The sequence below is a fragment of the Myotis yumanensis genome, unplaced genomic scaffold (assembly GCF_028538775.1).
Source record: "Myotis yumanensis isolate MYYU_CA2020_CCGP unplaced genomic scaffold, mMyoYum1.0.hap1 SCAF_3, whole genome shotgun sequence".
In the NCBI taxonomy this organism is placed as follows: domain Eukaryota; kingdom Metazoa; phylum Chordata; class Mammalia; order Chiroptera; family Vespertilionidae; genus Myotis; species Myotis yumanensis.
In genome coordinates, this window is record NW_027223754.1 from 213,534,476 (window position 1) to 213,561,567 (window position 27,092).

General features: G+C 63.7%; 1 protein-coding gene across 2 annotated transcripts in view; it reads right to left on the reverse strand.

Annotated features, from left to right (window-relative positions):
• The window catches only part of CELSR1 (cadherin EGF LAG seven-pass G-type receptor 1), a 99,053-nt gene extending 74,087 nt beyond the window's left edge, over positions 1–24,966 (reverse strand). For both annotated transcript variants that reach the window (XM_070411311.1, XM_070411310.1), the window contains exon 1: positions 20,944–24,966. In XM_070411311.1, the coding sequence (XP_070267412.1) occupies positions 20,944–24,529 (3,586 nt within the window). In that variant the 5' untranslated portion in view covers positions 24,530–24,966. The remainder of the gene's footprint in view (positions 1–20,943) is intronic.
• Positions 24,967–27,092: the final 2,126 nt, after the last annotated feature.

Here is a 27,092-nt window from a genome sequence, read left to right on the forward strand (position 1 = left end):
GACTAAGCCCACCCTTCCAGCCAGCGGGCGCCACCTCCACGCAGGAGCCCCCTCCCGTCTCTTGCCCACGGGGAGGGAGGAGCGGGGGCGGCGCCTACTCAGGGGCAGAGAGAAAAACGGGTGGGGTGCGCAGAGGTGATCCGGCCTCTGGGTGCCCAGGGGCCTGGGAGGCCCTCACGTGACGACCGCACAGGACCCCGGGCACCGGGGACAGGACCTGCCGGTTTTAGGTGAGACATTGGTCAATGCGAACATACAGGTTTCACGTGTGGGTTTCTATGTTACAAGACCTGTACATTCCGCTGGGCGTCACCCCAATCAACAAATAAAAATTTTAAAAAAACAGTGTCGCCGAAACCGGTTTGGCTCGGTGGATAGAGCGTCGGCCTGCGGACTGAAGGGTCCCAGGTTCGATTCCGGTCAAGGGCATGTACCTGGGTTGCAGGCACATCCCCAGTGGGGGGTGTGCAGGAGGCAGCTGATTGATGTTTCTCTCTCATCGATGTTTCTAGCTCTCTATCTCTCTCCCTTCCTCTCTGTAAAAAATCAATAAAATATATTTAAAAAAAATAAAAATAAATAAAAAATAAAATAAAATAAAATAAAAAAACAGTGTTAAGCCCTGACCGGTTTGGCTCAGTGGATGGAACGTCGGCCTGCGGACTGAGGGGTCCCCGGTTCGGGGGCATGTGCCTTGGTTGCGGACACGTCCCCAGTGCGGGGGGCGGGGCGCGGGCGGCGGCGCAGGAACCGGCTGATGGATGTTTCTCTCTCATCGATGTTTCTGGCTCTCTATCCCTCTGTGAAAAATTAATAAAATATATTTTTTAAAAAAACTGTGTTAAATAAAACTCCATGTAGCTTTATAGAAATTAAAAAAGATTAGACCTTCCCTGGCCAGTGTGGTTCAATAGATAGAGCGTCGGCTCAGGCACCAAAGGGTCTCAGGTTCAATTTGCGGTCAAGGGCACATACCTGGGTTGCTGGTTCGCTCCCCGCCCCTGGCACAGGCGTGTGTGGGAGGCAGCCGGCCTGTCTCCCCTCTCCCTTCCTCCCTGCTTTCCACGCGCTCCGGAACTCCATGGGCAAATGTCCCCAGGTGAGGACTGGCGACAGCGTGAAGCACATTCGGGGGAAAGGCCGCCCAGAACCCGCCTCGGGGCGGCTGCAGCCCCGTGAGCTCTTCCGCCCTCGCTGCTAAGGGTCATCCTTTCCACGCGGGCTCCCAGTGTCCCCGTGGCCGCGCTGGCGGTCCCCGGCCGCTGGCAGGCCGGTCGTCGCAAAGGCTTGCCGACAGCCTCGCCATCCAGCGGACCCGGCCCCACCTCGCTCTTCCTCAGGGCTGCCTGGGCTCTTCTCGGCCAATTTTGCTTACGTATGAGATTTACATACAATGTAGTTTACATACAAAACTTACATGCAGGTTAGCATGTGTTCATACATGTAAGCTTATGTTTTTACGTGTACGTTTTAGAGCCAGCTTGTCGCTCTTTTAAGTTTCCCCTAAAAATCCCCGTGGGCTTGGGTGGTATCACCCCGAGTCTACCCAACAGTCTGGGGAGAAATGACCGCTTTCCCGCACCCGGCTCCCGGCCCGCGAGCGTGGTCCGTCCCACACTGACTGCCTTCCCGGACCGCTCACCAGGACGTTCGGTAGTCGCCTGCCTATTTTTATTACGTTTATTTCTGGTGGTTTGGCCTTCGTAAGCCATCAGAAGGCATGCGCCCCGTGTCTTCCCCGTGTCCTGCTGGCGCACACACATGTGATTTCGTGTTTCACCCACGTAGCCAGCAACCTTGCTGAACTCCCTTGTTCCTTCGATCCTTTACCTGAATGCTCCCTGGAATCTTCCCGGGGCGTCACCACGGCATCGGCGAACAGCGGCGGCAGTGTTATTCTCTACACAGCATGTTACTGTAACAACAGCCACCTCCCACCATCGCCCCCAAGTCCATACCATCGGGAGCCACGCACGGTAAGAAGGTAAGACTGGAAAAGACGTGGCCACTTGTACAATCCCGGGCTGGGAACCCCAAACCCCAACCCAGAAGCCGCCCGAGGAAGACGAGGACCGGGCAGGTCTCAGCAGACATGCAAATGGCCACAAACGCTTGAAGAGCAGCCCCGCCCGGAGGAATCGGAGAGCGGAGAGTGGCGGACTGAACAATGGACTATTTTTACCCGTCGGGTTGGCAAACATTCGGGCACCGATAACGTCAAGCTTGGGGAAGACAGAGGAACCACGTCTGGGCTGGCGGCAAGCTCGCCAACTGGCGATGTGTTTCCAGAAGCCGATGTGGTAACTTCATCAAAGTGTAAACACCCAGGTCTCCTGACGCATCAACCCGCCCCACCTGCCCGTTCCAGGAAGCCGGGCACGCGTGCCCACTGTCGCCCAAGGAGAGTCACTACCTGGTTGTAACAGCAAGACGGGACGCACCCAGCCCGCCACCAACCCAGCATGGCTGCCTGCGGGAACAGTAACACTGAACCGAGCCGGCCGGCATGGCTCAGCAGCTGAGTGGCAGCCCAGGAGCCAACAGGCCACCGGTTCGATCCCCAGGCCCTGGTTGAGAGCTTGATCCCCAGGAGGGGGCGCGCAGGAGGCAGCTAATTGACAATGTTCCTCTCTTATCAATATTTCTATCTCTCTAGCCTTCTCCCTTCTTCTCTGAAATCAATAAAAAAGAAAAAGAAATATGAAAAAAAAAAACTGAATCGAGTGCTTTCCCGGGTGCCCTGACCCATCCACCCTGCCCCCACAATCTCCCAGCATTCTCTGCATTCACCCCGCAGAACCCCGAACTGCCCTCTGAACCCCTCCACTGCAAACCCCGCCCCAAAGCCAAGCCTCGCCCCCTTCAGAACACACCAGCCCCCAGAAGCGCCCTGGGACCCTGGGAATCTGCCTCTCCTGCGGGGCCCGCCCTGGTCCCGGTCCCGCGCCCACAGCCGGCTCCAAGGTGCGGGGAGCCGGGCACAGCCCCGAGGGACCCAGCGACACAGCCAGAACCGGTGCCGGGTTTCACCTGCGCTGGAGGTGCCCTTTCTATGGAGCCCCGCGGCCCCTCCCCCCAGGCTCTGGGATCACATTTACAGGGATGGCGGTAACCATGGAAACGGGAGTCCCGCGCAGGCTGGCGGCCAGGCGGTTGATGAGTAACCTTGGGGACAATGACAGCCGCGCTCTGTGCTTCTGCAGAGGACGGGGCGGGCTGAATGGGAGCCCAGCACAAAGGCCAGTGGCCAAATGACAGGATCGCAGTGTCCGAGGGGGCGTAAATGACACCCATCGCCGCCACAAAAGAGCAGAGGCCGGGGCCCCCACCTGTGCTGCGTGACCTCTGGGGGGATCTACAACAAGGGCCCGGCGACGCGGGATGTCATTCTTCTCGAAATGCACTTTACAACCGTGTCCACTCTACTCCGGCGGCTGGGGCCTGCGAGAGCAGTAGGAAACCCGCCAACGGCCCGTCCTGGGGTCGGACACGACGGGCAACGGGCTCCGGCCGGGCTGCGTCTCCTGGCGGCCGTCTGTCTGGGTGGGGAGTCGGCCTGCGGCCCCTTCCCCCACATCACCCACGGCCACAGCGATCCGTAACCGGTGCCACACGGTGGCCCACAGCAGGCAGCACCTCTGAGCCCGGTGCTCTGCGCAGGCCTTGCCACCTGGCACCTGGTCCCCTCGGCCCCCCGGCCCCCACCCAAGGCCCCGCCCGTCCATGGAGGCGTCTCCCCTCCTGGAATCCTCACGCATTCCCAAGACCTGCCTTTCGGAGGGGCTTCCAGAACATCCAGTGTTTAAGTACCAGAATAACGAGGGCTGGCTGCCCGTGCCGACATGGGCACGCCCACCCTCCGTGCCTCCTTCCACCTTCATGCTGTCCGGTGCATGTCCCTCCACTGCCTGCCGGCTGAGGGCTCCCCAATGGGGGCACCACGCTGGCAGCGTCCACTCCGGTGCGTCGCCCTGGCTGCTGTCACTGACCCACCAACTTCCACAGCCACCAACAGCCAGGGCCCCTGGGAGACCCAGTCCTCAGGCGTGGGCGCCCCTGAGGGGGCTGCTGGGCCGGCCCGGAGACCTCCGCACTCCGTCTCCATCAGCCCGGCCGGCGCGGCTCAGGGGTTGAGCAGCGACCTATGAACCAGGAGGTCACAGTTCCAGGGCACAGGCCCGGGTTGCGGGCTCAACCCCCCAGTGTGGGACGTGCAGGAGGCAGCCGATCGATGTTGCTCTATCATCATCGATGTTTCTATCTCTCTCTCCCTCTCCTTTCCTCTCTGAAATCAATACAAATATATTTTTCAAAAATAATAAATAAATAAATCGTGGCTGACAGCCAGCAGCCGTTCTAGCCACAGCAGCCCCGAGAGTGCCCGCCTGGTGCTGGGGACACAGTGGGGTGTATGCCCAGGGCCCTGCCCAGGTGGCACCCAGTGGCCGCCTCCCAGGACAGGGGGGCCTCTGGGGGAGCCTCGGCCCAGCAGCCCCTCCTCACGCCTGGGCCCGCGTGCCGCCCACGCTCCTCCATGCCTTCTCTTCTGGGAATTTGGGCTCCCCGTGCACTCCCCCCGCCCCCACCCCCACAGGAAGGGGAGCTCGGGCAGGCCCCCTCCCACGGGCATCTGTGCAGGCAGCAGTCGGATGCAGAAAGCCTTCCACCCCGACCTGACTCCCCTGCACCCCTCTCTCGCCCTCAGTCACCTCCACGGCTGTGGCCACAGCAGTGAGCCGACCTCAGGCGCTGACCGGGCCCTGGTCGGAGCTTGGAGAGGGCAGTAGGTGTGCTGTTAGGGACTCCTGCGGCCACACTGTGCGCCCACAGGTGCTGCTCAGCATGTCTGTGCGGGGGACGGGACGGAGGGGCGGGGAGGGGTGCCTGCTGGGAGCAGGGGACTCAGAGTAGCAGGGAGCTCTGCCTTCAACCTTGTCATCTGCTCGGTCACCCGCCCCCGGGCCCTGCGGCCCCTCCTGCCCCGAAGAGTCTGTGCTGGTGGCATTTGTCACGTTGCCGGCCCTGCCCCTCCCTAAAGGGCCGCACCTCCTTGCCAAATTCCCCGCACCCCACTGCCCTCACGGTGACCCCACTGCTTTGGACCATGAAGCTGCTGACCCCGCGGCAGCAGCTCTGCTCGAGGGCAACCTGCCGCCCCCATTCCTGGGCTTTTCCCTCCAAGATGGGGGCCCGGGTCTGGCGGGGCCGGGGAAACGCGGTCCGTGAACAGCACGTTCCCTCGGACACGGCTGGGGAGGCCGCAGCATGAGAACCGGCACAGCGCGACCAACGCAGGGCCGGCCGCCTGTGCGGCTCTCAGAGTGTGACTGCAACCCGTGTCCCGGGAAGGTTCTGGAAGGCAGCGGGCCTTCTGGTTTCGTTTCCTATCCCAGGCAGGACAACGGAGCCCAGTGGCTCCTCCACCCTGTTTTCAAGGTGTCATAATGCAGGCCCAGCCGGTGTGGCTCAGGGGCTGGGCGTCGACCTATGAACCAGGAAGTCACGGTTCGATTCCCGGTCGGGGCACGTGCCCGGGTTTCAGGCTTGATCCCCAGGAGGGGGCGTGCAGGAGGCAGCCAATCCATGATGCTCTCTCATCATTGATGTTTCTCTCTCTCTCTCTCTCCCTTCCCCTCTGACATCAATAAAAATGTATTAAAAGGAAATAAAGGTGTCACAATGCCCACCGCCTCCTGGGTCCCTGCGCCTGTGCCTGCGCCTCCCTCCAGTCCCGGTCAGTCAGCAGCGTCCCCAAGGCCTGCTCTGGGGAGAGGATGCAGGTGGCCCCTGGCACAGTCCGGGGGGACCAGGCACAGCCAGGCTCCCCGATGTCACAGGGACAGGACAAGGGGTGCAGGAGCGGGACCTGCAGGGGGGTGCCCATGCCCTGCCTTCTCACGACACCTGCACAGGGGGCTCGTCACTCCTTTACCCGTGACGAGGACACTGGGGAGCCTCCACTCCAGGGCCCTCAGGGTCGCGCCCAGCACCCTGCACTCACGTGACCAGTCCCGGCCAACCCCCTGGACCACGCACACCGCGACCCCGAAGGTGCCCATAGTTCTGAGTGCCAGGGGCCGTGCCGGGCACAGGGGGGTCCGAGGTTCGCCCGGCAGAGCCTGCTGGCCACCCGGCATCTCAGCACAGGCCCCAGGGAACAGGTGCGGTGTCTGTTGTCATGACGTAGGGGTGGCATGCAGCGGGGGGCCCTTCCTGTCCTACAGGGCACAGGACACCCCCAGGGAGGGTGACCAGCTATGGAGGTCAGAGGTGCTGAGGGGGGCGTCCGCTCTGGGGCTAACACGCGGCAGGTGCGGGAGGCGACCAAGGAGGGTCTTCGGGGTCCTAGGGAGGGGCTGGCCTCTCCCTGAGGAAGGGGTGCCTCCCTGCTGGGCAAGGGGGGCTGGCAGGACCCAGTGGCCCCCGGGGGCAGGGCTGCCCCGTAAAGCCGCACAGGCTGCTGGCTGAGTAGATCAGCGGTTCTCAACCTGTGGGTCACGACCCCTTTGGGGGTCAAACGACCCTTTCACAGGGGTCACCTAAGACCATCGGAAAACACATAGATAATCACATATTGTTTTTGTGATGAATCGCTATGCTTTAATTATGTTCAATGTGTAACAATGAAATTGGGGGTCACCACCCCATGAGGAACTGTACTAAAGGGTCTCGGCGTTAGGAAGGTAGAGAACCGCTGGAGTAAATGGTCCGTCCAATGGGGCAGGAAGGACCCGTGTGCCCTGCCCACCTCCCCCAGCCCAACGCCCCCCTCGTGGGCACAGGGGCCCGAGCCGGTCACGCCTCCCCTGGCCAGGCCTCTCTCCAAGGCTGCTTGCCCGTGAGCCGGCCGCTCTGAACCCTCCCCCCCCCCGCCCCCCCGCCCCCGAGTGCGACCCGCCCCGTCCACCTCTGGCCCGTGAAGCCGGAGCCATAAAAGCTCCAGTCAGTCACCTGGTGGGAGATACACAGGCGCCTTTAAAAGCCAGGGATCCGAGCGTAAACATCAGGAAATGAGGCTCATGCCTCCCTGGAGGTGGTTAGAGCTAGCGGGACACACAGCTCCGGGACCCACTGACCCCGGACAAAGGGCCGGCTCCTCAATGCAAGTCCCAGAGGTGCCTCCCGAAAGCTGAGGGCGCACCCATCGCCATGGCAACCCTGGCCCGGGCGGGAGGAAGGTGATGAGCCCACGGCCATCCTCTCAGACTCAAACCCTGCGGTGACCAGGGACTGTCTCCAGGCTGGGGCGCGGGTGATGTCCTGCTTCCCCCTATGGCCAGAATGTTCTAGAATGAGCACAATGGGCATGGGGGGGGCGCAGACAGAGGAGGGGGCGGGGCCAGCAGACTGGCAGACCAGGGCCAGGGGCCTCGAGGGCACCTCCCAGGTTGGGGGGGGGGGGGGCGGGCAGCAGCGGAACCAGCCGCCTTTCCCACCGACCCAGGGCGCCCTGCGGCCCCGGGCGCTGCCCGCTCCGCCCGCCTCTCCTGCTGAGTAGACAGGAGCGCCCACCTCCCCTCACGACTCAGCCGGGCTTCGTGAGAGCGTCGATGCCCTTGTCCCGGCCACACAACCGTGTAGGGACGGTCCCCTCACTTTCCTCCCAGCCTCCGCCATTTCGGTTCCACTGGGTCACACCTAGGGTCCTGCTGCCTCCGGGAGCACAAGTCGCTTCTGTCCCCAGGTCCCTGAGCTGCACAGGCCTGGCACCCATGGCAGCCCAGAGCCGGGAGCCCCACGCCGCCACGGGCTCCAGGGCCACCCTCCGAATCATGGGGACCAACCAGGGCCCAGGTCACCTCCTCATCTCAGGACCAACCAGGGTCCCAGGTCACCTCCTCATCACAGGACCAACCAGGGTCCCAGGTCACCTCCTCATCACAGGACCAACCAGGACCCCAGGCCACCTCCTCATCACAGGACCAACCAGGGCCCAGGTCACCCTCCTCATCACAGGACCAACCAGGACCCCAGGCCACCTCCTCATCACAGGACCAACCAGGACCCCAGGTCACCCTCCTCATCACAGGACCAACCAGGACCCCAGGCCACCTCCTCATCACAGGACCAACCAGGGCTCAGCCAGACCACCCTCCTCATCACAGGACCAACCAGGGCTCAGCCAGACCACCCTCCTCATCACAGGACCAACCAGGGCTCAGCCAGACCACCCTCCTCATCACAGGACCAACCAGGGCTCAGCCAGACCACCCTCCTCATCACAGGACCAACCAGGGCCCAGGTCACCTCCTCATCACAGGACCAACCAGGGCTCAGCCAGACCACCCTCCGAATCATGGGGACCAACCAGGACCCGAGGCCACCTCCTCATCTCAGGACCAACCAGGGTCCCAGGTCACCTCCTCATCTCGGGACCAAACAGGCCCCAGGCCACCTCCTCATCACAGGGACCAGGACATCCCCAGGCTGTAACAGCCCCGATGGTCCCCCCAGCGTCTAGCGCAGCCAACATCTAGGCCCGCACCTCCCCCTCGAAGTCAGCGCCACAGCGAGGAGCTCGGCCCGGCTCAGCTGTGACCCAAGTGCCGCAGCCCGAGCGCCGCCTGCGTCATCCCACGCTCGGCAAGTGTGGCTGCAGGAGAAGCCCTGGGCCCCCGCCCCACCCGGCCGCCTGCCTGTGCCACCCCCAGCCTGGCGGGGAGCCCCCCTGACCGCGCTGGGCCACCGGCGTCCACTGAAAACCCCTCAACCACGTCTCGGACTCAGGGATGCTTCACTCACACCCCCAAACCGACGAGGAGGGCCACCCGTGGCCTCGGCTGTGCACGTCCTCCAAGGCCACCGCTTTCCTCCCCAGGGTGCCCGGCAGGTCCCGCCCCCGCCCCCCAGGACACCCCATGGCAATGGTTTCCTTTTTAAACCCTTGATGTCCTATAAGGAGAGGTCTGTGCTAAGGGAAGGTCCTAAGCCGGGGACGGGGCCCACCCCCGGGGGGCACGACGGCCCGGAGGAGGCGACAGCCCTGTCCCCAGGGGCAGAGGCAGAGTGGGCGCAGGGGCAGCGACGAGCCCGCCGCGCCTCCCTTGCGGCCTGAGCCAGGAGAGTGGCATCTGCCTCTGGGACGGGCGCGGGCTGGCGCCCCCGGTTAATGAAGCTGTTTCAAAAGCGGGGAGTGGAGAGGACGCCGCGGAGAGGGGGCTTGCCCGTGTGAAGCACTGAGCCCGCCCTGCTCTGCACTCACCTGCCAGATGGGCCTCTCCCTGCCCCTCCCCGGGCACCGCAGGCCACGGGGCCAGCCGGGCGCCCACAGCTCCCAGGAAAGGCCCGCACTCGGCCTGGGGCTCTGGGGAGGCCAAGGCCTGGAGAGGCGCATGCACCACCTGCCCGGTGCCACCGGCCAGCGGCCAGCCTCTGCTAGCAGCAGCCAACCTGACCCCACGGCCAGGTAAGTCCGGATCTCGTCAGATATCCATAGAATAAACCCAAAGCAGACATGAATATTCAGCTTGGAGAACGCCACCAATTTTTTAAAATGACAAAAAAGTGTCCAATTTTGAAGTGATAAAAATATTCCGGGCCCTGGCCGGTGTGGCTCAGTGGATAGAGTGTCAGCCTGCAGACTGAAGGGTCCCGGGTTGCAGGCTCCTCCCCACTGGGGGACATGCAGGAGGCAGCCAATCAATGATTCTCTCTCATCATTGATGTTTCTATCCCTCTCTCCCTCTCCCTCCCTTTCTGAAATCAATACAAATATATTAAATATACTAGAGGCCGATGCAGGAAATTCGTGCAAGGGTTTGGTCCTCATAGCCCCTCGAAGCCCCTCGCAGCCCCGGCTTCATCCGGAAGGTCGTCCGGAAGGTCATTCTGCGGTTCAGTCTAATTAGCATATTAGCTCTTTATTATATAGGATGTTAAAAAGAAATGTTCCGGAACTTGACAGTCACGACGGCCGGCTGTCCGCTTTAAAGCCCCCTCCCTGAGAGAGTCAGGCCGCCCGGACCCCGGGGACAGCACCTCGGACGATGCTGCAGGAATCATCTCCCAACACAGACCCCGGGAAGCTCGCGCTTCCGGAGCGCCTCCTCGGCAGCGTGGGCTCCGTGGGCCACGAATCGAGAGCCCCGTGGGCCACGAATCGAGAGCCCCCTGGCCCAGGGGGTCAGGGCACAGAGGGAGCCCCTGCCTCAGTTTCCCTGAAGCCGCAGATACAAGTCTGGCCCCTGCAGGAGCTCAGCCCAGGGTTCACGCGGCTGCAAACTGGCTCTGGGTTCAAAAGAGGCCGGGCCAGTGGGCGGCAGAGCCAGGGAGGGAAAAGCCAAGTTCCGATGCGAACACAGCGGCTTCCCTGCCGGCCCGGGACCCGGACCCGGCGCCGGCCCCGCCCAGCCCGTTCCCGCCTCCGGCCCTGAAGCCCGGTTTGCCCTGGAAGCAGACCCCAGCCAGGGCCCATCCTTCTCTTCTCTCTTCTTTTTTTATTACTCCTCACCCGAGGACATTTCCCCATTGACTTTTAGAGAGAGCGGGAGAGAGAGGGAAAGACAGAGAGAAACGTATCGATTGGCTGCCTCCTGCATGCACCCCGGCCGGGCCTGGGCCAGGGAGGAGCCTGACACCGAGGCACGGGTCCTCGGCCGGAATCAAACCTGGGACCCGATGGTCCACAGGCCGATGCTCTATCCACGGAGCCACACCGGCCTGGGTGCCCTATTTCGCACTAAGAGGTGCTGGCCGGGCAGCAGAACAAGCCTCTGTGTCCCCCCGGCCCCCTGTCCTGCTGTCCCGGGCATCTCCGTCCCAGTGAGGCGCCCACACCAACACGCAGAGCTCACAGCCCTGGGCTTCCTGTCACTCACACACAGACACACACACACACACACACACACACACACACACACACGACCTCCGACGGCCGCCTGCCGGATGCACGGGAAATCTCTCAGCACAACACACCTTAATATTTTCCACCCGCTCTTCTCTGAAGATGGGGGGACGCTCCATGACACATCAGAGAATTTTCCATGCTCGCGAGAGACAGCTGGCCAGTGGGACCGGCGACGCCCACAGCAGTGTCACCTGGCATCGGGCACAAAAAGGCACCGGCGGGGTGCGGCCGTCTCAGCACAGGCCCAGGCCCCACACCCCCTTTCTGTGGGCAATGCACTCTGCACCCCTCCCTCCTTACCCCCAGAGGCAGGAGCACATCCCTCTAAGCCAGTGATGGCGAACCTTTTGAGCTCGGTGTGTCAGCATTTTGAAAAACCCTGACTTAACTCTGGTGCCGTGTCAGCCGACGTGTAACCGTGCTCATCGGCTCCCCCATCGGCGAGCCCTGGGCTGCCTCCGCCGTTGGCTGGCGCGCATCACGCTGCGATGAACACGGGTGTGCAGCGCCTGTGGGTGACCCTGCTCCCACCCCTTCCGGGCGTGTACAACCCAGGAGTGGAATTCCTGGGTCCTGCGCTCACTCGCTGTTTCATTCCTTTGAGACCCGCCACACTGTCCTCCACGGGGCCGCGCCATCTCCCACGGCACCATCCGGCGCACGAGGCCTCCACTCCCCACGCCCTCCCGATGTTCGCTGCTTCCTGTTTGTTCTGCTTGTTTGGGGGACAGACACCCTGCCGGTGGGAGGTGGTGCCCACTGTGGTCCGACCTGCGTTTCCCCCCATGAGCGACGCGGAGCATCTTGTCACGCACCTGCTGGCCACCTGCACGCCCCCTCGGTCCTTCGCCACCTTCTATTCAAGGGGCTTGTTCTGTGGCTGAGCCTCAGGCATTCTCTATACATTCTGGGTGGTAATCCCTTATCCGACATACGATTCGAGAATATTTTGTAGCCGCTTTGAATGAAACCACTTCTCGGCACCTGAGCCGTATACGGCAAAGAAAGGTTCCCCAAGTCACAGCCACACCCCTCGGCTGCGGTTCCGATTCTGATCCTTAACCAACAGAATGTCCCGGGGAGGCCTCCAGGGGACCCGGGCCAGGACCGCCCGGCCCAGCTTCACTGGGGACACTGAGGCCAGAGGGGCAGCACGACCAGCGCCAGCAATCAGAGCGCGGGGCGGCCAGGCACAAACTCAGGCTCTCCAACGCCAGGGCCGCCCGCCCCGCGCCCAGGACGGCTGCTGGGAGCGAGGTCGCGTGTGGCGGTCTCCGGTGATGACGCGGCTTCCGCTGTGAACAAGCAGCTCCCTGAGGGGAGTTTACTGCCCTGAGCGGGTGCTTATCTCCGATGCTAACACGGCACCGGTTTTATCTGCACCAGCGGCTGGCTTACCTTAACCAAGTACCACTTAGATTAGACATTTTTTAAATCTTGGAAAGATAAAGAAGACACGGAACTGGCAGTGAAAACAGACTGTTAGAAAAGAAACATCTCGCCCGGCCGGTGTGGCTCAGGCAGCCTGCGGACTGAAGGGTCCCAGGTTCGATTCTGGTCAGGGCACAGGCCCGGGTTGCAGGCTCGATCCCCGGTAGGGGGTGTGCAGGAGGCAGCTGATCCATGATTCTCTCTCATCATTGATGTTGCTATCTCTCTCTCCCTCTCCCTCTCTCTCTGAAATAAATACAAATATTAAAAAGAAAGAAAGGCCGAGATGGAGGGAGGGACGGAGGGATGGAGGGAGGGAGAAGGGAAGGCAGGTGGCTCCTGGTCGGCAGACCTGTGCCCTGGGAGCTGGAAGCCCCTCCAGGGCATGTCACCCGGCTGCCCACGTGGGCTGCTCCTCGGTGTCTGCCCTCCCCTCCTCCCCCCGCCCTCCCCCCCGCTCTAGCCCTGAGCACCAAACGTCGCCCGCACCTGTGCACGCCGCCCCTGCGTTCCAGTTTCCTGTAACAGCTCCACCACGGAGACCGGCAGAGCTCCATGCAGTCTCCAGTGCAGCCCCATCAACACCCCGCAGATGGTGTCTGTGCACCCACGCCAGTGGGGAAACTGAGGCACGGAGACAGCTATGACGGGAGGAGGGGCAGGACTCAGCCCCACACGACTGCCCAACCCTTACAGGGTGGGGGCTCAGAGCAGAAAGGAGGGGCACCCTCCAAGCCCCAAGGAGCCCCTGTCAGGGGTGCCCCCCAGGCCTGTGCTGTGAGCGGAGGTGATGAACGCCACGGCCCCCTCCCGGGCGGGCCCACCACGCCCGCCAGCGCCAGGAGGGCCGTGAGGAGGGCGGACAAGGGGAGTGCGGCCTGGAGAACCCGGCAGGGCCTCCCCTGGGCCAGGTGGGTCCGGTCCTGTGACAGCAGCCTCCGGGGCAGTGGGAAGTCCCCAAACCAGGAGCCTCGGCACAGCGCAGCCAGGGGTGGAGTGGGGGTGGGAGCAGTGACAATCCAAACACCCACAGAGGGAGCCGGCCCAACGACAGGGCTGTCACGAGCCAGGCCCGAAAAGGGAGCCGGTGGCGGCCTGGCGGGCGGAGGGCTCTGCCTGCGAGGTTCAGGCGCCGGCCTCTCCCCCAGCTCTGCCCAAGGATGGCCCGGCGGGCGGGGTGCCCTCCCATCTCAGCCTCCTGCGGTGCCCACAGATCCATGGGAAAGGACGCCAAGGAGGGGCTCCCCTGCTCCCCCGACAGCCACCTTCACGGACGTGCCCCACGGAAAAGGACTCAGAAAGCAGCCCAGCCTGTCCCGGCCACCACGGCCTGTGACTTGCAGACACGTGGCCTATGGACACCTCGATGTCCCCTGGACGGCCCCGCACTCAGGGCTGCAGGCCTCCCTTCCCAGGGGGAGCCGCGCCCTCACACCCCCCCCCCCACGTACGCCAGCCCCTGCCCCAGGCCCCACCAGAGAGGGCCGCGTGGCTCCCTCCGCAGCGGGAGGTGGCGGGCAGGGAAGGCTGCGCTGAAGAATGGGCCCTCGAAGTTGCTGCTTATCACGTCTGCGCACCTATGCGTGTGAGCATGTGTGTTGGTGTGTACGTTCGTGTTTGCAAGCGTGTGTGTGCTTGTGCACGTGTGGCTACATGTACAATTGTGTGTGCATGTGAATGCATGTGTGTCTGTGAGAGTGTACATCCGTGGGCATGTGTGTTCACGCATGTGTGCCTGTGAGCACGTGTGTCTGTCTGCGTGTCCATGTGTGTCTGTGTTTAGGGAAGAGCCCAGGCGTCGGGAGAACAGGCACCCAGCGGAGGTGAAAACGCAGAGCCGGGCGGGGCTGTCTCAGGTGGGAATGTTCACACCCAGAAAGGGCCGTCTGCCCCGTGTCCACACGTTCTCACCTGACGCCAAGCTGCTGGAGTTTTCCTGAAAACGCCTCTTCCTTTCACCAGGCCACGCCCCCAGCACCGCACAGGGGCTGGGGGGGCCTGTCTTCTGCCCGAGCCTCCCTCTGGGCCCCAAACGGAGGCGGTAGAGCCACTGTGGCCTCAGCAGGTAGGACCCCAGGACCCCTCGGCTCGTCCCATAAACAATCCACAGGTATCGGCCAAGCCCCTACTGTGTGCGCACTCGTCGCCCCACAAACACATGGTGGCCCCCTGACCTCTACAGCCCAAGGCCCTGACCGCCCCTCCCCCCATCTCCTCAGGACACCCGGTTCCCCTCCCCAAACCAACACCCAGAGAGCCAGAGGGCTGTGCACGCCCCCCGGCAGGAATCTGACTGGGGCTTCCATGTGAACTGCGTGTTCAGGTTACAGGACAAGGAGAAAAACCAGAAAACGATTCCCGCGGGCAGTGAGCGGGGGAAGCACGCCAAGCGAGGAAGGCTTCCCGCCCATCCCCCGCGAGATGCAATCTACCGCGAGCACCGGGGGGCTGGCGGGGTGTGGCCCGTGGCCCCGCGCCACACGCCCCGGCTCGCAGGGTGCTGCCAGCGCCTGGCACCCACCAGCCACCTCCCTGGTTCCTGCTCTCAGCCATCGACAGGGGCAGGGGTGTGCGCAGCCCAGATCAGACGGGCTTCCCACCGCGGCACCGGGTCCTGCACCGAGTTCTGGCCTCACCAACACTGCCAGCCACTTCTCCACACGGATTTCAGCACCGCCCTCCGAGAGGGCTCGGGTGCCTGCGACCTGTCCTGGCTCCCTCACTGGTCGGTGGGGCCAGACGGAGACCTCGGGTCACCAAGCAGCCGAGCTGAGACGGGGCGCCCGGCCCCCCTGAGTCCAGGCCACCTGTGGCCTCGTCCCTGCCACGGTCCCTGCCCTCCGGCTCCTCCAGCACAGGCCGTGACTCCACGGGAAGCGGTAGCTACCGTCCCCGCCCCCACCCCGCAGCCCTGTCCATACTCAGCTTGGCCACGCAGCCTCACGGTTACCACTGACACCTGTCCCCCACGCCCATGACCCCAAAGGTGCCAGTGCCTGGGCAGGTGGGCTGGAGGACGGGCTGGGTGGGCAGATGAACAGGTGAACTCCTCTTCGCTCTAACTCAGCCAGGTCCCTCCCGGCTCCCACGGCCCCACAGCCACCCCGCCTCTGCTCTGAGCCTCACTCACCCCCAGGGACCTGTCCTCTGCTCCCCCCGGGGGCTCCCAGCCCCCCCGAAGGCCACCAAGGGCCTCCCCTTCTAACCAAACTACATCTCTGTCCTCAGGCTCCCGACTGGCACTGGCGACCCTGCAGGACCCCCTCCCCCGGCGCCAGAGCCAGGCCCTGGGGTGTCTCCTGCCCCAGCCCCCATTCCTTGCAGGTCCATTCCACCCGACAGGACACTGGGCCACAGCCCCTGCGGCTGTGCCTGAGCCCCGCCCTCATCTCAGACAGGTCGCTGACCACCCCCAGCCCTCACCGTCCTCATGTCGGCCCCGCAGCCGTGCTGACCACCTCTAGCCATGACCCCCGCTGGTCTCTCCCAGCCAGACCTGCACGTCTGACCATCTAACCTCACGACCCACTCTGTCACCTGTGCTCCTCAGCCTCAAGCTGGGCCCTCCCCTCCGTGCTCACTGCCCAGAGCCCTCCCTCTCAGCTGCTTGGACACCGCCCCAACCTTGGCCCCAAGCTCCCCTCACCCCCTCCCAGGCCCTCCAACCAGTCTCCCCATTTCCCCCTGCCAGGGACCCATTTATCCACTGTTGGTCTCCCCCGCCTTCCGAGACCGGCCGCAGGGCTCTCCAGGGCCTCGCACACAGTAGGCCTGGCACACAGTAGGCCTGGCACACAGTAGGTGCTCAATAAACACTCCTTTGCTCCTGAGCCAGTGTTCCTGAAAGTCTGTTAGCGTCGACTATCTCCAGAGCTACGGCGGCCCTTCCACGGCTAACCAGCATCCCAAAGCCCCTGACTCTATGCCACGGGAGCACCGGCTCGACGACCGGGCTGGTTCAAGCCGAGATCCAGAAACAAACAAGGCGCCTGCACCCGGGTGCCGGTACGGTGGCCACCTCCCGCTTCCTTGTTTGCAATCGTCTGTGTAAACGTGCCCACGACATCCTGTATTTAACCAGCAAATCCCTCTAAAGCGCTATCAAGCCTGGGCGTCACCGCACCGTCCCCTCCGCCTGCGTCAGCGCGGAAAGGCCGCTCACGCCCACGGCACCGTCCAGCTCAGCGGTTCTCAACCTGTGGGTCGCGACCCCTTTGGCCGTCCAACGACCCCTTCACAGGGTTCGCCTAAGACCATCCTGCATATCAGATATCTACATGACGATGCATCACAGTAGCAACATGACAGTTACGAAGTAGCAACGAAAATAATGTTATGGTTGGGTCACAGCATGAGGAACTGTATTTAAAGGGCCAGAAGGTTGAGAACCACTGGGCTAGCCTTTCCTGACACGCCCGGACGACGCATCAACCCATCATCTTTACTCCGCAAGGCCAGTGCTGCCTCCCATGCCCGGGGTCCCCCTCCCGCCCCCCGAAAGCCGGGCCGTTTCCCACCGAGTGTCATGTCCTCCAAGGCCCGACTGAGGCCCTGCGCCCGCAGGCACACACCGGCCCGAGTTGGGTTAAAATGGCAACGTTACCACCACACCCTCCGCCCGGAGGAGGCGGCGGCACCACCGACGCTGGGGAGCCCCGCCGGGTTACCAGCCGGTGCTTTCTAGACCCAGGCCCATCTCTAAACATCGTACAGAAGTCCCACCTCAAAACAGGCTGTAATGCTTTGCCTGACTGCAGAGCGAGGGGAAGGCAGGCGCCCTGCAACCTGGGCCCGGGCCTTGACCCGGGAGCGAGCCAGTGGCTCTCGGTGCACAGGATGGCGCTGAGCCACACCGGCCAGGGCTCCGCCACCACATCTTCAATCCCATTAAAAACCATCTCGCGGGAGAGAAACATCTCGTGTGGCTGGATGTCGCCCCCAAACGGCAGCTACCTGAACTCGACGATATTCACAATTCAAAAGCTTTTCAAATACCTGCCGTGTTTTGTCCTCAGGAGGCTACAAAACACCAAGAGCACCAGCTACTCACGTGGGAATGGCCGCTGGAGCCCCAGCCCCCGGCGGAAAGGAAGGCCGACTCCCAACAGTCCGCCCAGGCCCCGCCCCCAGGACCTATTGTTAGGCCCCGCCCCCAGGACCTATTGTTAGGCCCCGCCCCCGAGGCCCCGCCCCCAGGACCTATTGTTAGGCCCCGCCCCCGAGCCCCGCCCCCAAGGACCTATCGTTAGGCCCCGCCCCCGAGCCCCGCCCCCAAGGACCTATTGTTAGGCTCCGCCCCCGAGGCCCCGCCCCCAAGACCTATTGTTAGGACCCGCCTCCAGAGGCCCCGCCCCCAGCAGGGCTGGTAGCTCTAGGGCAGTGATTCCCAAAGTGGGCGCTACCGCCCCCTGGTGGGCGCTGCAGCGATCCAGGGGGGCGGTGATGGCCACAGGTGCATTTGTTTTAACTTTTTTTGTATTACCTTTCTATTCTGAGTTCAATAAATAGTTTCATAATTTCAAACTTCAATGTTTCTAATTTACACCTTTCTTTACAATATTTTACGAAAAACGTAAAAAACATTAATACATATATCTTTCTGTTTAGTTGCTATTAAAATTTTAAAAAATTAATTTCCAGGGGGCGCTGAATAATATTTTTTCTGGAAAGGGGGCGGTAGGCCAAATAAGTTTGGGAACCACTGCTCTAGGGCCTAAAGTTTAGGCCAGTGACAGCGAACCTCTGACACACGAACTCACTTTTTTGGTTGATTTTTCTTTGTTAAATGGCATTTAAATATATAAAATAAATATCAAAAATACAAGTCTTTGTTTTACTCTGGTTGCAAATATCAAAAAATGTCTATATGTGACACGGCACCAGAGTTAAGTTAGGGTTCTTCAAAATGCTGACACGCCGAGCTCAAAAGGTTCGCCATCACTGGCTTAGGCCCTTCCTGGCCAGGAGCCCACAAAACCTCATCCGGGCTGTTCGTGGGCAGCCCTGCAGGGCGGTGATCCTGCATCCGAGGCTCCAGGGCAGGGCTGCGAACGGGGAAGCCAGTAACTTCATTGAAAACAGCCTATGCGTTTGGAACAACAGCTCTCTCCACGGTTCCCCAATAAAACCTGAGAATGGCCTCTGCTAATTGAAGGGCAGATCTCTTTGCTTTGTTTTCTTCCTACACGGTGCTTTGCTGTTTGGAATTACAGAGTTTTATAGCTCATAGTGATTTGCTTCTTTGGAGCATGACTGGGAGCTGAGTGTTCTCAGGGCTGCCTTGCACCCGAAGGGGCCTATTTTACACCAGAGCAAGGACCCGCCATGGACACAATTCACTGAGCCACTAATTTCTCCAAAGCTCTGTCCCAGGAAAGCGAGGGTGCGGGGGGGGGGGGGGGGGGGGGGGGGGGGCGGGGGCGGCTTGTGTTTTCTGATCATGGTGTGCACCAGGACTCCTGCTCCCTGTGTGACCCTGGGGATGTGTAGCCCTGAGCCTCAGTTTCTTCATCTGAAAAATGGCAGCAGCCAAACACCACTCACCCCCCAGTAACCAGAAGAGTGAGTGACAGTGTAAATAAAGATTATAGAAAACTGCTTGAGCCCTGGCCAGTTTGGCTCGGTGGATAGAGCGTTGGCCTGCGGACTGAAGGGTCCCAGGTTCGATTCAGGTCAAGCGCACATGCCTGGGTTTCGGGCTCGATCCCCAGTGGGGGACGTGCAGGAGGCAGCCAATCGATGATTCTCTCTCATCATTGATGTTTCTATCTCTCTCTCCCTCTTCCTTCCTCTCTGAAAATCAATAAAAATCTATTTAAAAAAAAAAAAGAAAACTGCTTGATACCCAGTAAAAGGTCCTCATTATTCCCTGGGGAGTCCACACGTGAGCCCCAGTGCCTGATTAAACGAGGGTGTTCACGTGGGATGCAGTGCCCAGCACGAATCACTGGGACAATCTCCCCGCCACCTCCGGCTGTGGTCCAGGCTGTGGGCCCACCAGGTAGGCCAGGCGGCCCTGAGCGACTAACCTCTTTTGAACGAAATCCACCCTAAACCCTGTTATCCGGCCAACACAGGGGGCCCACATTCCTGACAGCCCAGACGCAAAACATCGCCGATCCCAGCACGCACCGCTCCCACAGAGCGCCGCGTCCCTGTACAGTCGGCACCCTGGGACCCTGCCAAGCCCTGTTTATGTAGGCTTAGTTCCCACTCTGCTTTATCCAGCAGATAAAGAAATACGAAAATGCAAATGGAATTTAGGAAAGAGACTTTTTAAAAAAATGGTGTCGCTGCTCAGAATAGCCAATACCCTGGTCAACAGTTCTCGCTAAGGGGCTATTCCGTATTCTCCACACATATTCACGGCCTCACACAACCTAAAATATCACCCGCTGACAGACGACACGGCCCACACCTGCGTTGAAGTATTGCATCACTTCAAACCGTGCGTGAGTCCCGGGTCTTACAAGCAACCAGAACCTGTGGGCTGCCCACCCTGAGCATAGACAGAATTGCAGCCAACTGTGGAATCAAACGCAGTCAGAAAGCAAACCTTTTCATTCTCCCCGGGCTCCCACGGTGATAGCGTATCCTAATAATTTGTTGTTTAAATGACTAATCTGAAACATTGACTCAACCCGCCCATCCCCCACCCCAGCCTTTCTTGGTGATAATTAAGGTCACAGCCCACACCAGCTGATCGCACCCACAGGTGGGCCCCTGAGGAGCTGCTGGGGGTCCCTTTATTGTTCCCAGACCGCACCCCCTCCCGCCCACACACACACACACAAACACCAAATCCTTCAAATCCTTCTTTCTCCGGAGTCTCTCCAATCCCACACCCACTCTGGGTCTCCCTCTCCCCGGCCCCACAGGCCCCGCCTGGCACATGGGGGCCGCTCTTTGCTGCCAAGCCTACGGCTGGCTGAGCCAAAACAGTACCCTTCCAGTCCCTTCCAGTCCCTTCCAGCCCAGAGCGGGCCAGCGGGGCTCCCACACTGGCTTCCCCAGCGACCCGGGCAGGCCTCTAAGTAACAACACCCAAATGTGAAGCCCGCGCCTGGTGCCGAAGCCAAGATCAAACGCGGCTCCGCTTTGCAAAGCGCTCCCACAGGGAGCACACACAGCCCACTGTCATTATCTGCAGGAGACGGAGAGGAGACGCAAGGGCCCCGACTCCAGCCGTATTACAGGGTGACTCAGGGGCCCATCCAGCAATTCCCCACGGTCCCGCCGGGACCTAATTGGCACATGAGATGGGCAGTGACCTTTCATCTTTCCAGACAGGTGTGCGGCTGATGGCAAAGCCTCACCAGCAAACCCGATGACTCAGATAACCCCGGAGACCAGGTCTGAACAGCACAGCTCGGCGGCCTCGGCCAGCCGAGGGAGGCGCCCAGAAGCCCGGTCTTGAACTTGAAGAAGCCCAGGCCTGTTCCCAGCAAGAATGCTGAGGGAAGCAGTGCCGTGTCCCTCCCACACGCTTGGCGGGGTGGGGAGCACCACCCCCTTCCCGCTTGCGGCACCCAACCATCCAACCGGAGGCCACACATCCCCCCGGTGTCGCCTGGGCCCTGCCCGAATGCGCCCCAGCACGCCGGGCAGGCCCCTGGCAGGTCCCCGCGGCTCCCGGGTAGCCCCGCAGGCGCCCAAGGGCCACTCACCGGAAACAGACACCTCCATGAGCGCCTCCAGCGGCCGGTTGTTGTCCAGGTCCCGGCTGAGCTGCAGCTCGCCCGTGGCCGCGTCCAGGAGCAGCAGCCTCAGCTCGTTGCCCTGCAGGAAGGTGTAGTTGAGGCTGTCGGAGAGGTCGGGGTCGTGGGCCGGGATGCGGCCGATCACGCCGGTGGGGAAGCTGTTGGACTTGTTGGTGACGTAGTTGTTGAAGAGGATCTGGAAGTCGGGCAGCACGGGCGGGTTGTCGTTCTGGTCCAGGAGGCGGACGTGCACCGTGGCCCGGCTCACCAGAGGGGCCGAGGTGGCCTGCACCACCAGCACGTACTCCCGCCGCACCTCGAAGTCCAGCTCGGCCAGGGCCCGCAGGTCCCCGCTCAGCAGGTCCAGCTGGAAGACCTCGGGCACGTTGCCCTCCACGATCTGGTACATGATCTGGGCGTTGGGGCCCTCGTCGGGGTCATGGGCGCGAATCCTGGCCACCACGGACCCCACGGGGCTGTTCTCCTCCACCAACAGCTCCAGCTCGTCCCTCTCAAACACGGGGGGGTTGTCATTAATGTCCAGGACGGTCACCTGGATGTCCACGGAGGCGCTCAGGGGCGCAGGGCTCCCCCGGTCCACAGCCAGGACCCGAAGTGTGTATACGGCCACGTTCTCCCGGTCCAGCCGGCGCTGGGTGCGGATCACGCCGGACGTGGGCTCGATGTAGAAGTCCCCGTCGCCGTCGTCGCCACCCTGGAAGGTGTAGAGCAGGCGGCCGTTGGGGCCCGAGTCCCGATCGGTGGCCGAGACCTGGAGGACGCTGGTGGATGGGGGCGCATCCTCGAAGACAGAGCCCTGGTAGAAGTCCCGCAGGAACCGGGGCGCGTTGTCGTTGGCATCAAGGATGAGGATCTCCAGGGAGGTGGTGTCGGACTTCTGGGGGATGCCGTTGTCCCGGGCCGTGATGCCCAGCGTGTAGGCCGCCTGGTCCTCGTAGTCCAGCTCCGTCAGCGTGTAGACGGTGCCGCTGTCGGGGTCGATGCGGAACTGCGGCACGGGGTCCTCCAGCACGTAGGTGATGCGCGCGTTCTCGCCTGTGTCCTCGTCCGTGGCGCCGATGGTGGCGATGGAGGTGCCCACGGGCCGGTCCTCGCGGACACTCACGGTGTAGTGGGAGCTCTGGAACACCGGCCGGTGCGTGTTGGCGTCCGTGACGTTGATGAAGACCTGCGCGGTGTGCGAGCGCGTGCCATCCGACGCCGTCACCGCCAGGACGTACTGCCGCTCCTGCTTGTAGTCCAGCGGCAGCGCCAGGGTGATGAGGCCGCCGCCGCTCTGGCTGCTGAGCGCGAAGCGGTTCCGGGTGTTGCCGCCCGTGAGCTGGTAGGTGATCACGCTGTTGGCGTCGCGGTCGAGGGCGCGCAGGGTCAGCACGCTGCTCCCCACGGCCGCGTCCTCGTTCAGGCGCAGCTCGTACGACGGCTGCGTGAACACGGGGTCATTGTCGTTCACGTCCAGGACCGTGATGGACACGCTGGCCGAGGAGCTCATGGGCGGTGAGCCGTGGTCCACGGCCTCCACCGCGAAGCTGTAGCGCTCCACCGCCTCCCGGTCCAGCTCGGCGCGCACGGTGATCCAGCCCGAGCTGTTGTGGATCTGGAAAGGGAAGTCCGAGGCCGAGGCCGGGCCCTGGGCGCCGGCGCCCCCCGCGGAGGCGGAGGCCGTGTCCACCAGGCGGTAGCGCAGGCGCGCGTTCTCCCCCGCGTCCGCGTCCACGGCCTGGATGTGCAGCACCGAGTGGCCCAGCGGCACGTTCTCCAGCACGGCCGCCTGGAACGGGCTGCTCACGAAGATGGGCGCGTTGTCGTTCACGTCCAGCACCTGCACCGACACCAGCCCCGAGGAGTTGATGAGCGGCGGCCGGCCCCCGTCCTGCGCCTTGACGCGCAGCGTGTACTCGCGGATGGCCTCGAAGTCCAGCGGGTTGATCACGTCCAGGCTGCCGCTCAGCGAGTGCAGGTGAAACTGCCCCTTCAGGTTCCCGCTGACGATGCTGTAGTGCAGGGCCGCGTTCTGGCCCTGGTCCCGGTCGGTGGCCTGCACGCGCAGCACCGGCGTGTTCACTGCCACGTCCTCGGGCACGCGGACCACGTAGCGCGTCTCGCTGAACTGCGGGTAGTTGTCATTCTCGTCCTCCACCGTGATGTGCACCGTGGCCGTGGCGCTGAGCGGGCCCGGGCTGCGGCCCTGGTCGTTGGCCTCCACCAGCAGCTGGTACTCCGCCTCCTCCTCCCGGTCCACCGCCGCCCGCGTGCGCACCACCCCGGAGCGCGCATCGATCTCGAAGACGCCGCGCGCGCCCTCCAGCAGGCGGTAGCGCATGTCGGCGTTGGAGGGCGCGTCGCCGTCCGTGGCGCGGATGGTCAGCACCTCGTAGCCCACCTCCAGGTTCTCGCGCACGCGCTCCCGGTACTCGGACTGCTCGAAGGCCGGGCTGTGGTCGTTGGTGTCGCTGACAGTGACGGTGAGGTAGGTGGCGGCCGAGCGCCGCGGCAGGCCGTGGTCCACGGCGCTCACCTTGAGCACGTGCGTGTCCTTGGTCTCGCGGTCCAGCGGGCGGGCCGTGCTCACCGCGCCCGTGTCCGAGTCGATGAGGAAGAAGCCACTGGAGCGCTCGTCGAACAGCGCCTCCATCTGGTAGCTCAGGCGGCCCGCCTCGCCCTCGTCGGGATCGTGCGCGCGCAGCTCAATGACCGCGGTGCCCGCCGGCTCGTTCTCGGGCACCGACACCTGGTAGCTGGGCAGCGGGAACTGAGGGCTCGTACCGCCGCCGGCACCCCGCCGGGCCCGCCTCGCCGTCCCCGCCCTGGTCGGTCTTGGCGGCGACAGCGACGGCGACCGGGAGGGCGTCCCCGCGGCCGTCTCCAACTCCAGCTCCACCCGGATGGCGCCGGCCGCGCGCCTCAGGGCACACAGCAGGCGCAGGCGGGCCGAGCCGCCCGGCGGCAGGCAGACGGGGCCGCGTGGGCAGAGGCGGCCGGGGTGCAGCGGGCAGCGGCAGGCCGGGAACGTGGTCAGGGCCGCCAGCGCCGAGCGCAGAACGGCCCCGCCGCCGCCGGGGGCCGGGAAGCAAAGCACAGCGCCGGGCCCGGGCACCGTCAGCACGGCCCTCGCGCGAAGCTCCGCGCCGATGGCCCGTCGTGGCCGGAGCCGGGCGCCGCAACCAGAGCCGTACGCGCGCGCCCGCAGGCGGAGGCTCAGCACGGTCGGGGCGCCGCGGGCTGCCAGGCGAACGTGCAGCGGCAGCGGGCGTCCCCCGAGGCGCGCGCAGCTGCGGGGCCCCGGGCCCGGCCCGTGCCGTCGCCCACCCAGCCGCCCGTCGCGGCTCACGTCCAGCGCCTCTCGTAGCGCCCGGTGGGTGCGCACGGCGTCCAGCGCGTAGGTCCAGCCGGGACCGAGGGTGAAGGCGCGGGCTCCGCCGGGCACGCGCAGCTCCCAGGCGGCCGCTCGAAGCCCCAGCACCGGTAGGGCGGCGGCCGCAGCCAGGAGCAACAGCGAGGGCAGCACGGGCGGCGGCGGCCGCGGCGCCATGGCCCCGAGCCCGAGCCGGGCGCCGGAGCACAATCCATGCACCCGGCGCGGCTCCGCATCCACCCCGGGGGCGGCTCCCGTGCGCCCGGCTCCCGGCCTTCGAGGCAGCCCGCGCCCCGCCTCTCCGGGGGCCCGGGCGGGGACACCGGGGGCCGCGCTCCCTGCCTCGCCCGCAGCTTCCACTTCGAGAGCACTTTGCGAAAGTTTGCTAAGTTGGTTTCAAGATGGCTCCTCCTCGAGTCCCGGGAGGTGCCGCGCATCAACCTGCGGTGGCGGCGGCTCCAGGTGGCTCCCGCGGGGGCCCGGCTCGGCGGCGTGGGAAGCGAGGCGGGCCCGGCGCCGGGCGGGGGCTGCGCTCCTGGAGCGGCCTGGAGAGCACCGCGCCGCTCGGACCCCAGCGGCCGGCTGCTGCCTGGGCTGTGCGCTCGCCCGCGCCCCCTCTGCCCGCGCTCTCCCCGCCCCGGCCCGGCCCCGCCCCGCCCCTGGCCCAGCAGCGTATTGTTCGGCCCGGGGGGGAGCCGGCCCGGAGGTGCGCGCCCGGGAGATCGCTATGGAGACGCGGGGGCGCAGCGGAGGCGGGGGTGGGGCCGGGCCCACTCCCCTGCGGCCTCCCCACCCGCCTCCCTGGGGGGCGGGGCCGAGGGGGCCGGGCCGGGAAAGGCGGGGTTGGGCCCCGGGGCGGCCGCTACCGGTGGGGCGGTGGCTCTGCTTGTCCGGGCCGGCGAGGCCCAAAGCCCCCGCATCCCACCCTGTAGAACGGGTGCGCGGAGACCGCTGTGCCCGCCGCCGCGCGGGTTGGACCCGGGAGGGGAGAGACGGTGCGGTGCCGGGCGCCCGCCTGCGTTACTGACGGAGGAGGCTGCTGGGGGCGGTCACACCTCCCCAGCAAAAGGCCGGAGGCTAAAGCGCCCCCCCCCCCGCCCCCCCAGCTCCTTCGGGACTTTGAAACCCAACCGGCCACTAACTGCATTCAGATGCCACTGGGTTGGAAGCACTTTTAAGCGAAAAGCAAAACCGCCCGGTTGACATTTGGTATTTGCAGCGGGGACAGCGGAGGCGAGCTCACGTCCCGCGCGTGCGAAGGGCCGAGGGTTCGCGAACCCATCGTCCGGTCCCAGAGGCTCCGGCCACTTCCCAACGAATCACGACGGACCGCAGGGCGCCGGGGCCGGGGAGGCGGCCTGGGGTGGGGACCGCCTGGGGGTGTTTAGAACCTTGCGACAGACCCCGTCCCCCCACCGCCTCCTGCAGGCACTGCCTGGGGGTGAGGAATGTGGGGAGCTCCCCTCTCCTGTGCCGCCCCTGGTGGGGGTGCCAGAGCCGACTGGCCCGGGCTCTGCTGTGGTTGGGGAAGTGGGGCGGCAGGGACAGGGTCGCCCTGGGGGAAGCGGTGGGGAGGGGGGCAGGTGCTGAGTCCGCACAGAGCGGGTCTTTCTGGAGAGGGAGGGGCCGATGGGGCCGCTGCACGTCCTGCTGAGAGGAGGCAGGTGCGGAGCCGGCATGGAAACAAATAGCTGAATAAATAGGCTGACCCAATATCGCTCCAAGTCGCCAAAAACACAGTCTTTGGGCTGAAGCCAGATAAGAGCTTTGCGTCCCATTAGCCACACTTGGAGGACATTATTGAGCAAAAGACGGACTTGCTCTGGAAGCTTGTACTCGGGGACTTTCCACTGAGTCCCGAGGAGAGGAGCGGCTGGAGGAAGGGGAGGAGGGAGAGGCCCGCCCTCAGGGCGACCCTCAGGACCCCGCCTGCCCTGCCTCTTCCTGGGGAGGGGCAGGGGGGCCGCCCAGGGGACCCCCAGCCCCAGTGGGAAGCTCCCTGTGGGGTGAAGGGCAGCGGCCCGCCTGGGGGTCCGGGCCGGCCTGTTTTGCGCCAGGACTTTACATCGGTGGGTTGGGTTTAAATAAACAAAAGCTCCAGTTGCAAGCACTGCTGCTGTTTGAAAACTCACATGCAGGGAGTGAGCTGGGTGTGGGCAGCTTTCACTTTCCGGAATAAGACACCTGGGCCGGGAGATAACCACAGAACATGCCCGGCCACTTCCTGGCCCCCGGGCCCGGAGGGGACAGGGCAGCTGTCCCTGCAGGATGTCCAGCAGCTGCCCCGCAGGCAAGGATGGCTCCGTTAGCGGTCAGTCAGAGCAGGCCCAGCCGCCAGGCTCTGGGAGAAGCGCCCGGAGGGAAGGACAGGCCAGCAGGGGTGTGAGGGCAGTCTGGAGGGTGAGGGTGCGGGAGCAGGGGGCTGTCTCCTCTTTTTTTTTTTTTTTTTAAGAAATCCAAGGTTTTTTTGTTTGTTTTTAAATATATTTTTATTGAGTACAGAGAGGAAAGGAGGAGAGAGAGAAACATCCATGAGAGAGAATAGTGAATCCGCTGCCTCCTGCACACCCCACACTGGGGATGGAGCCCGGGCCTGTGCCCTGACCAGGAATCGAACTGTGACCTCCTGGTTCCTAGGTCGACGCTCAACCACTGAGCCACACTGGCCGAGCTGGACTGTCCATCCTTGACCCGAGGGAGTGTCACCTTCGTGACCTCACACTGACCTCTGCATAGTGCT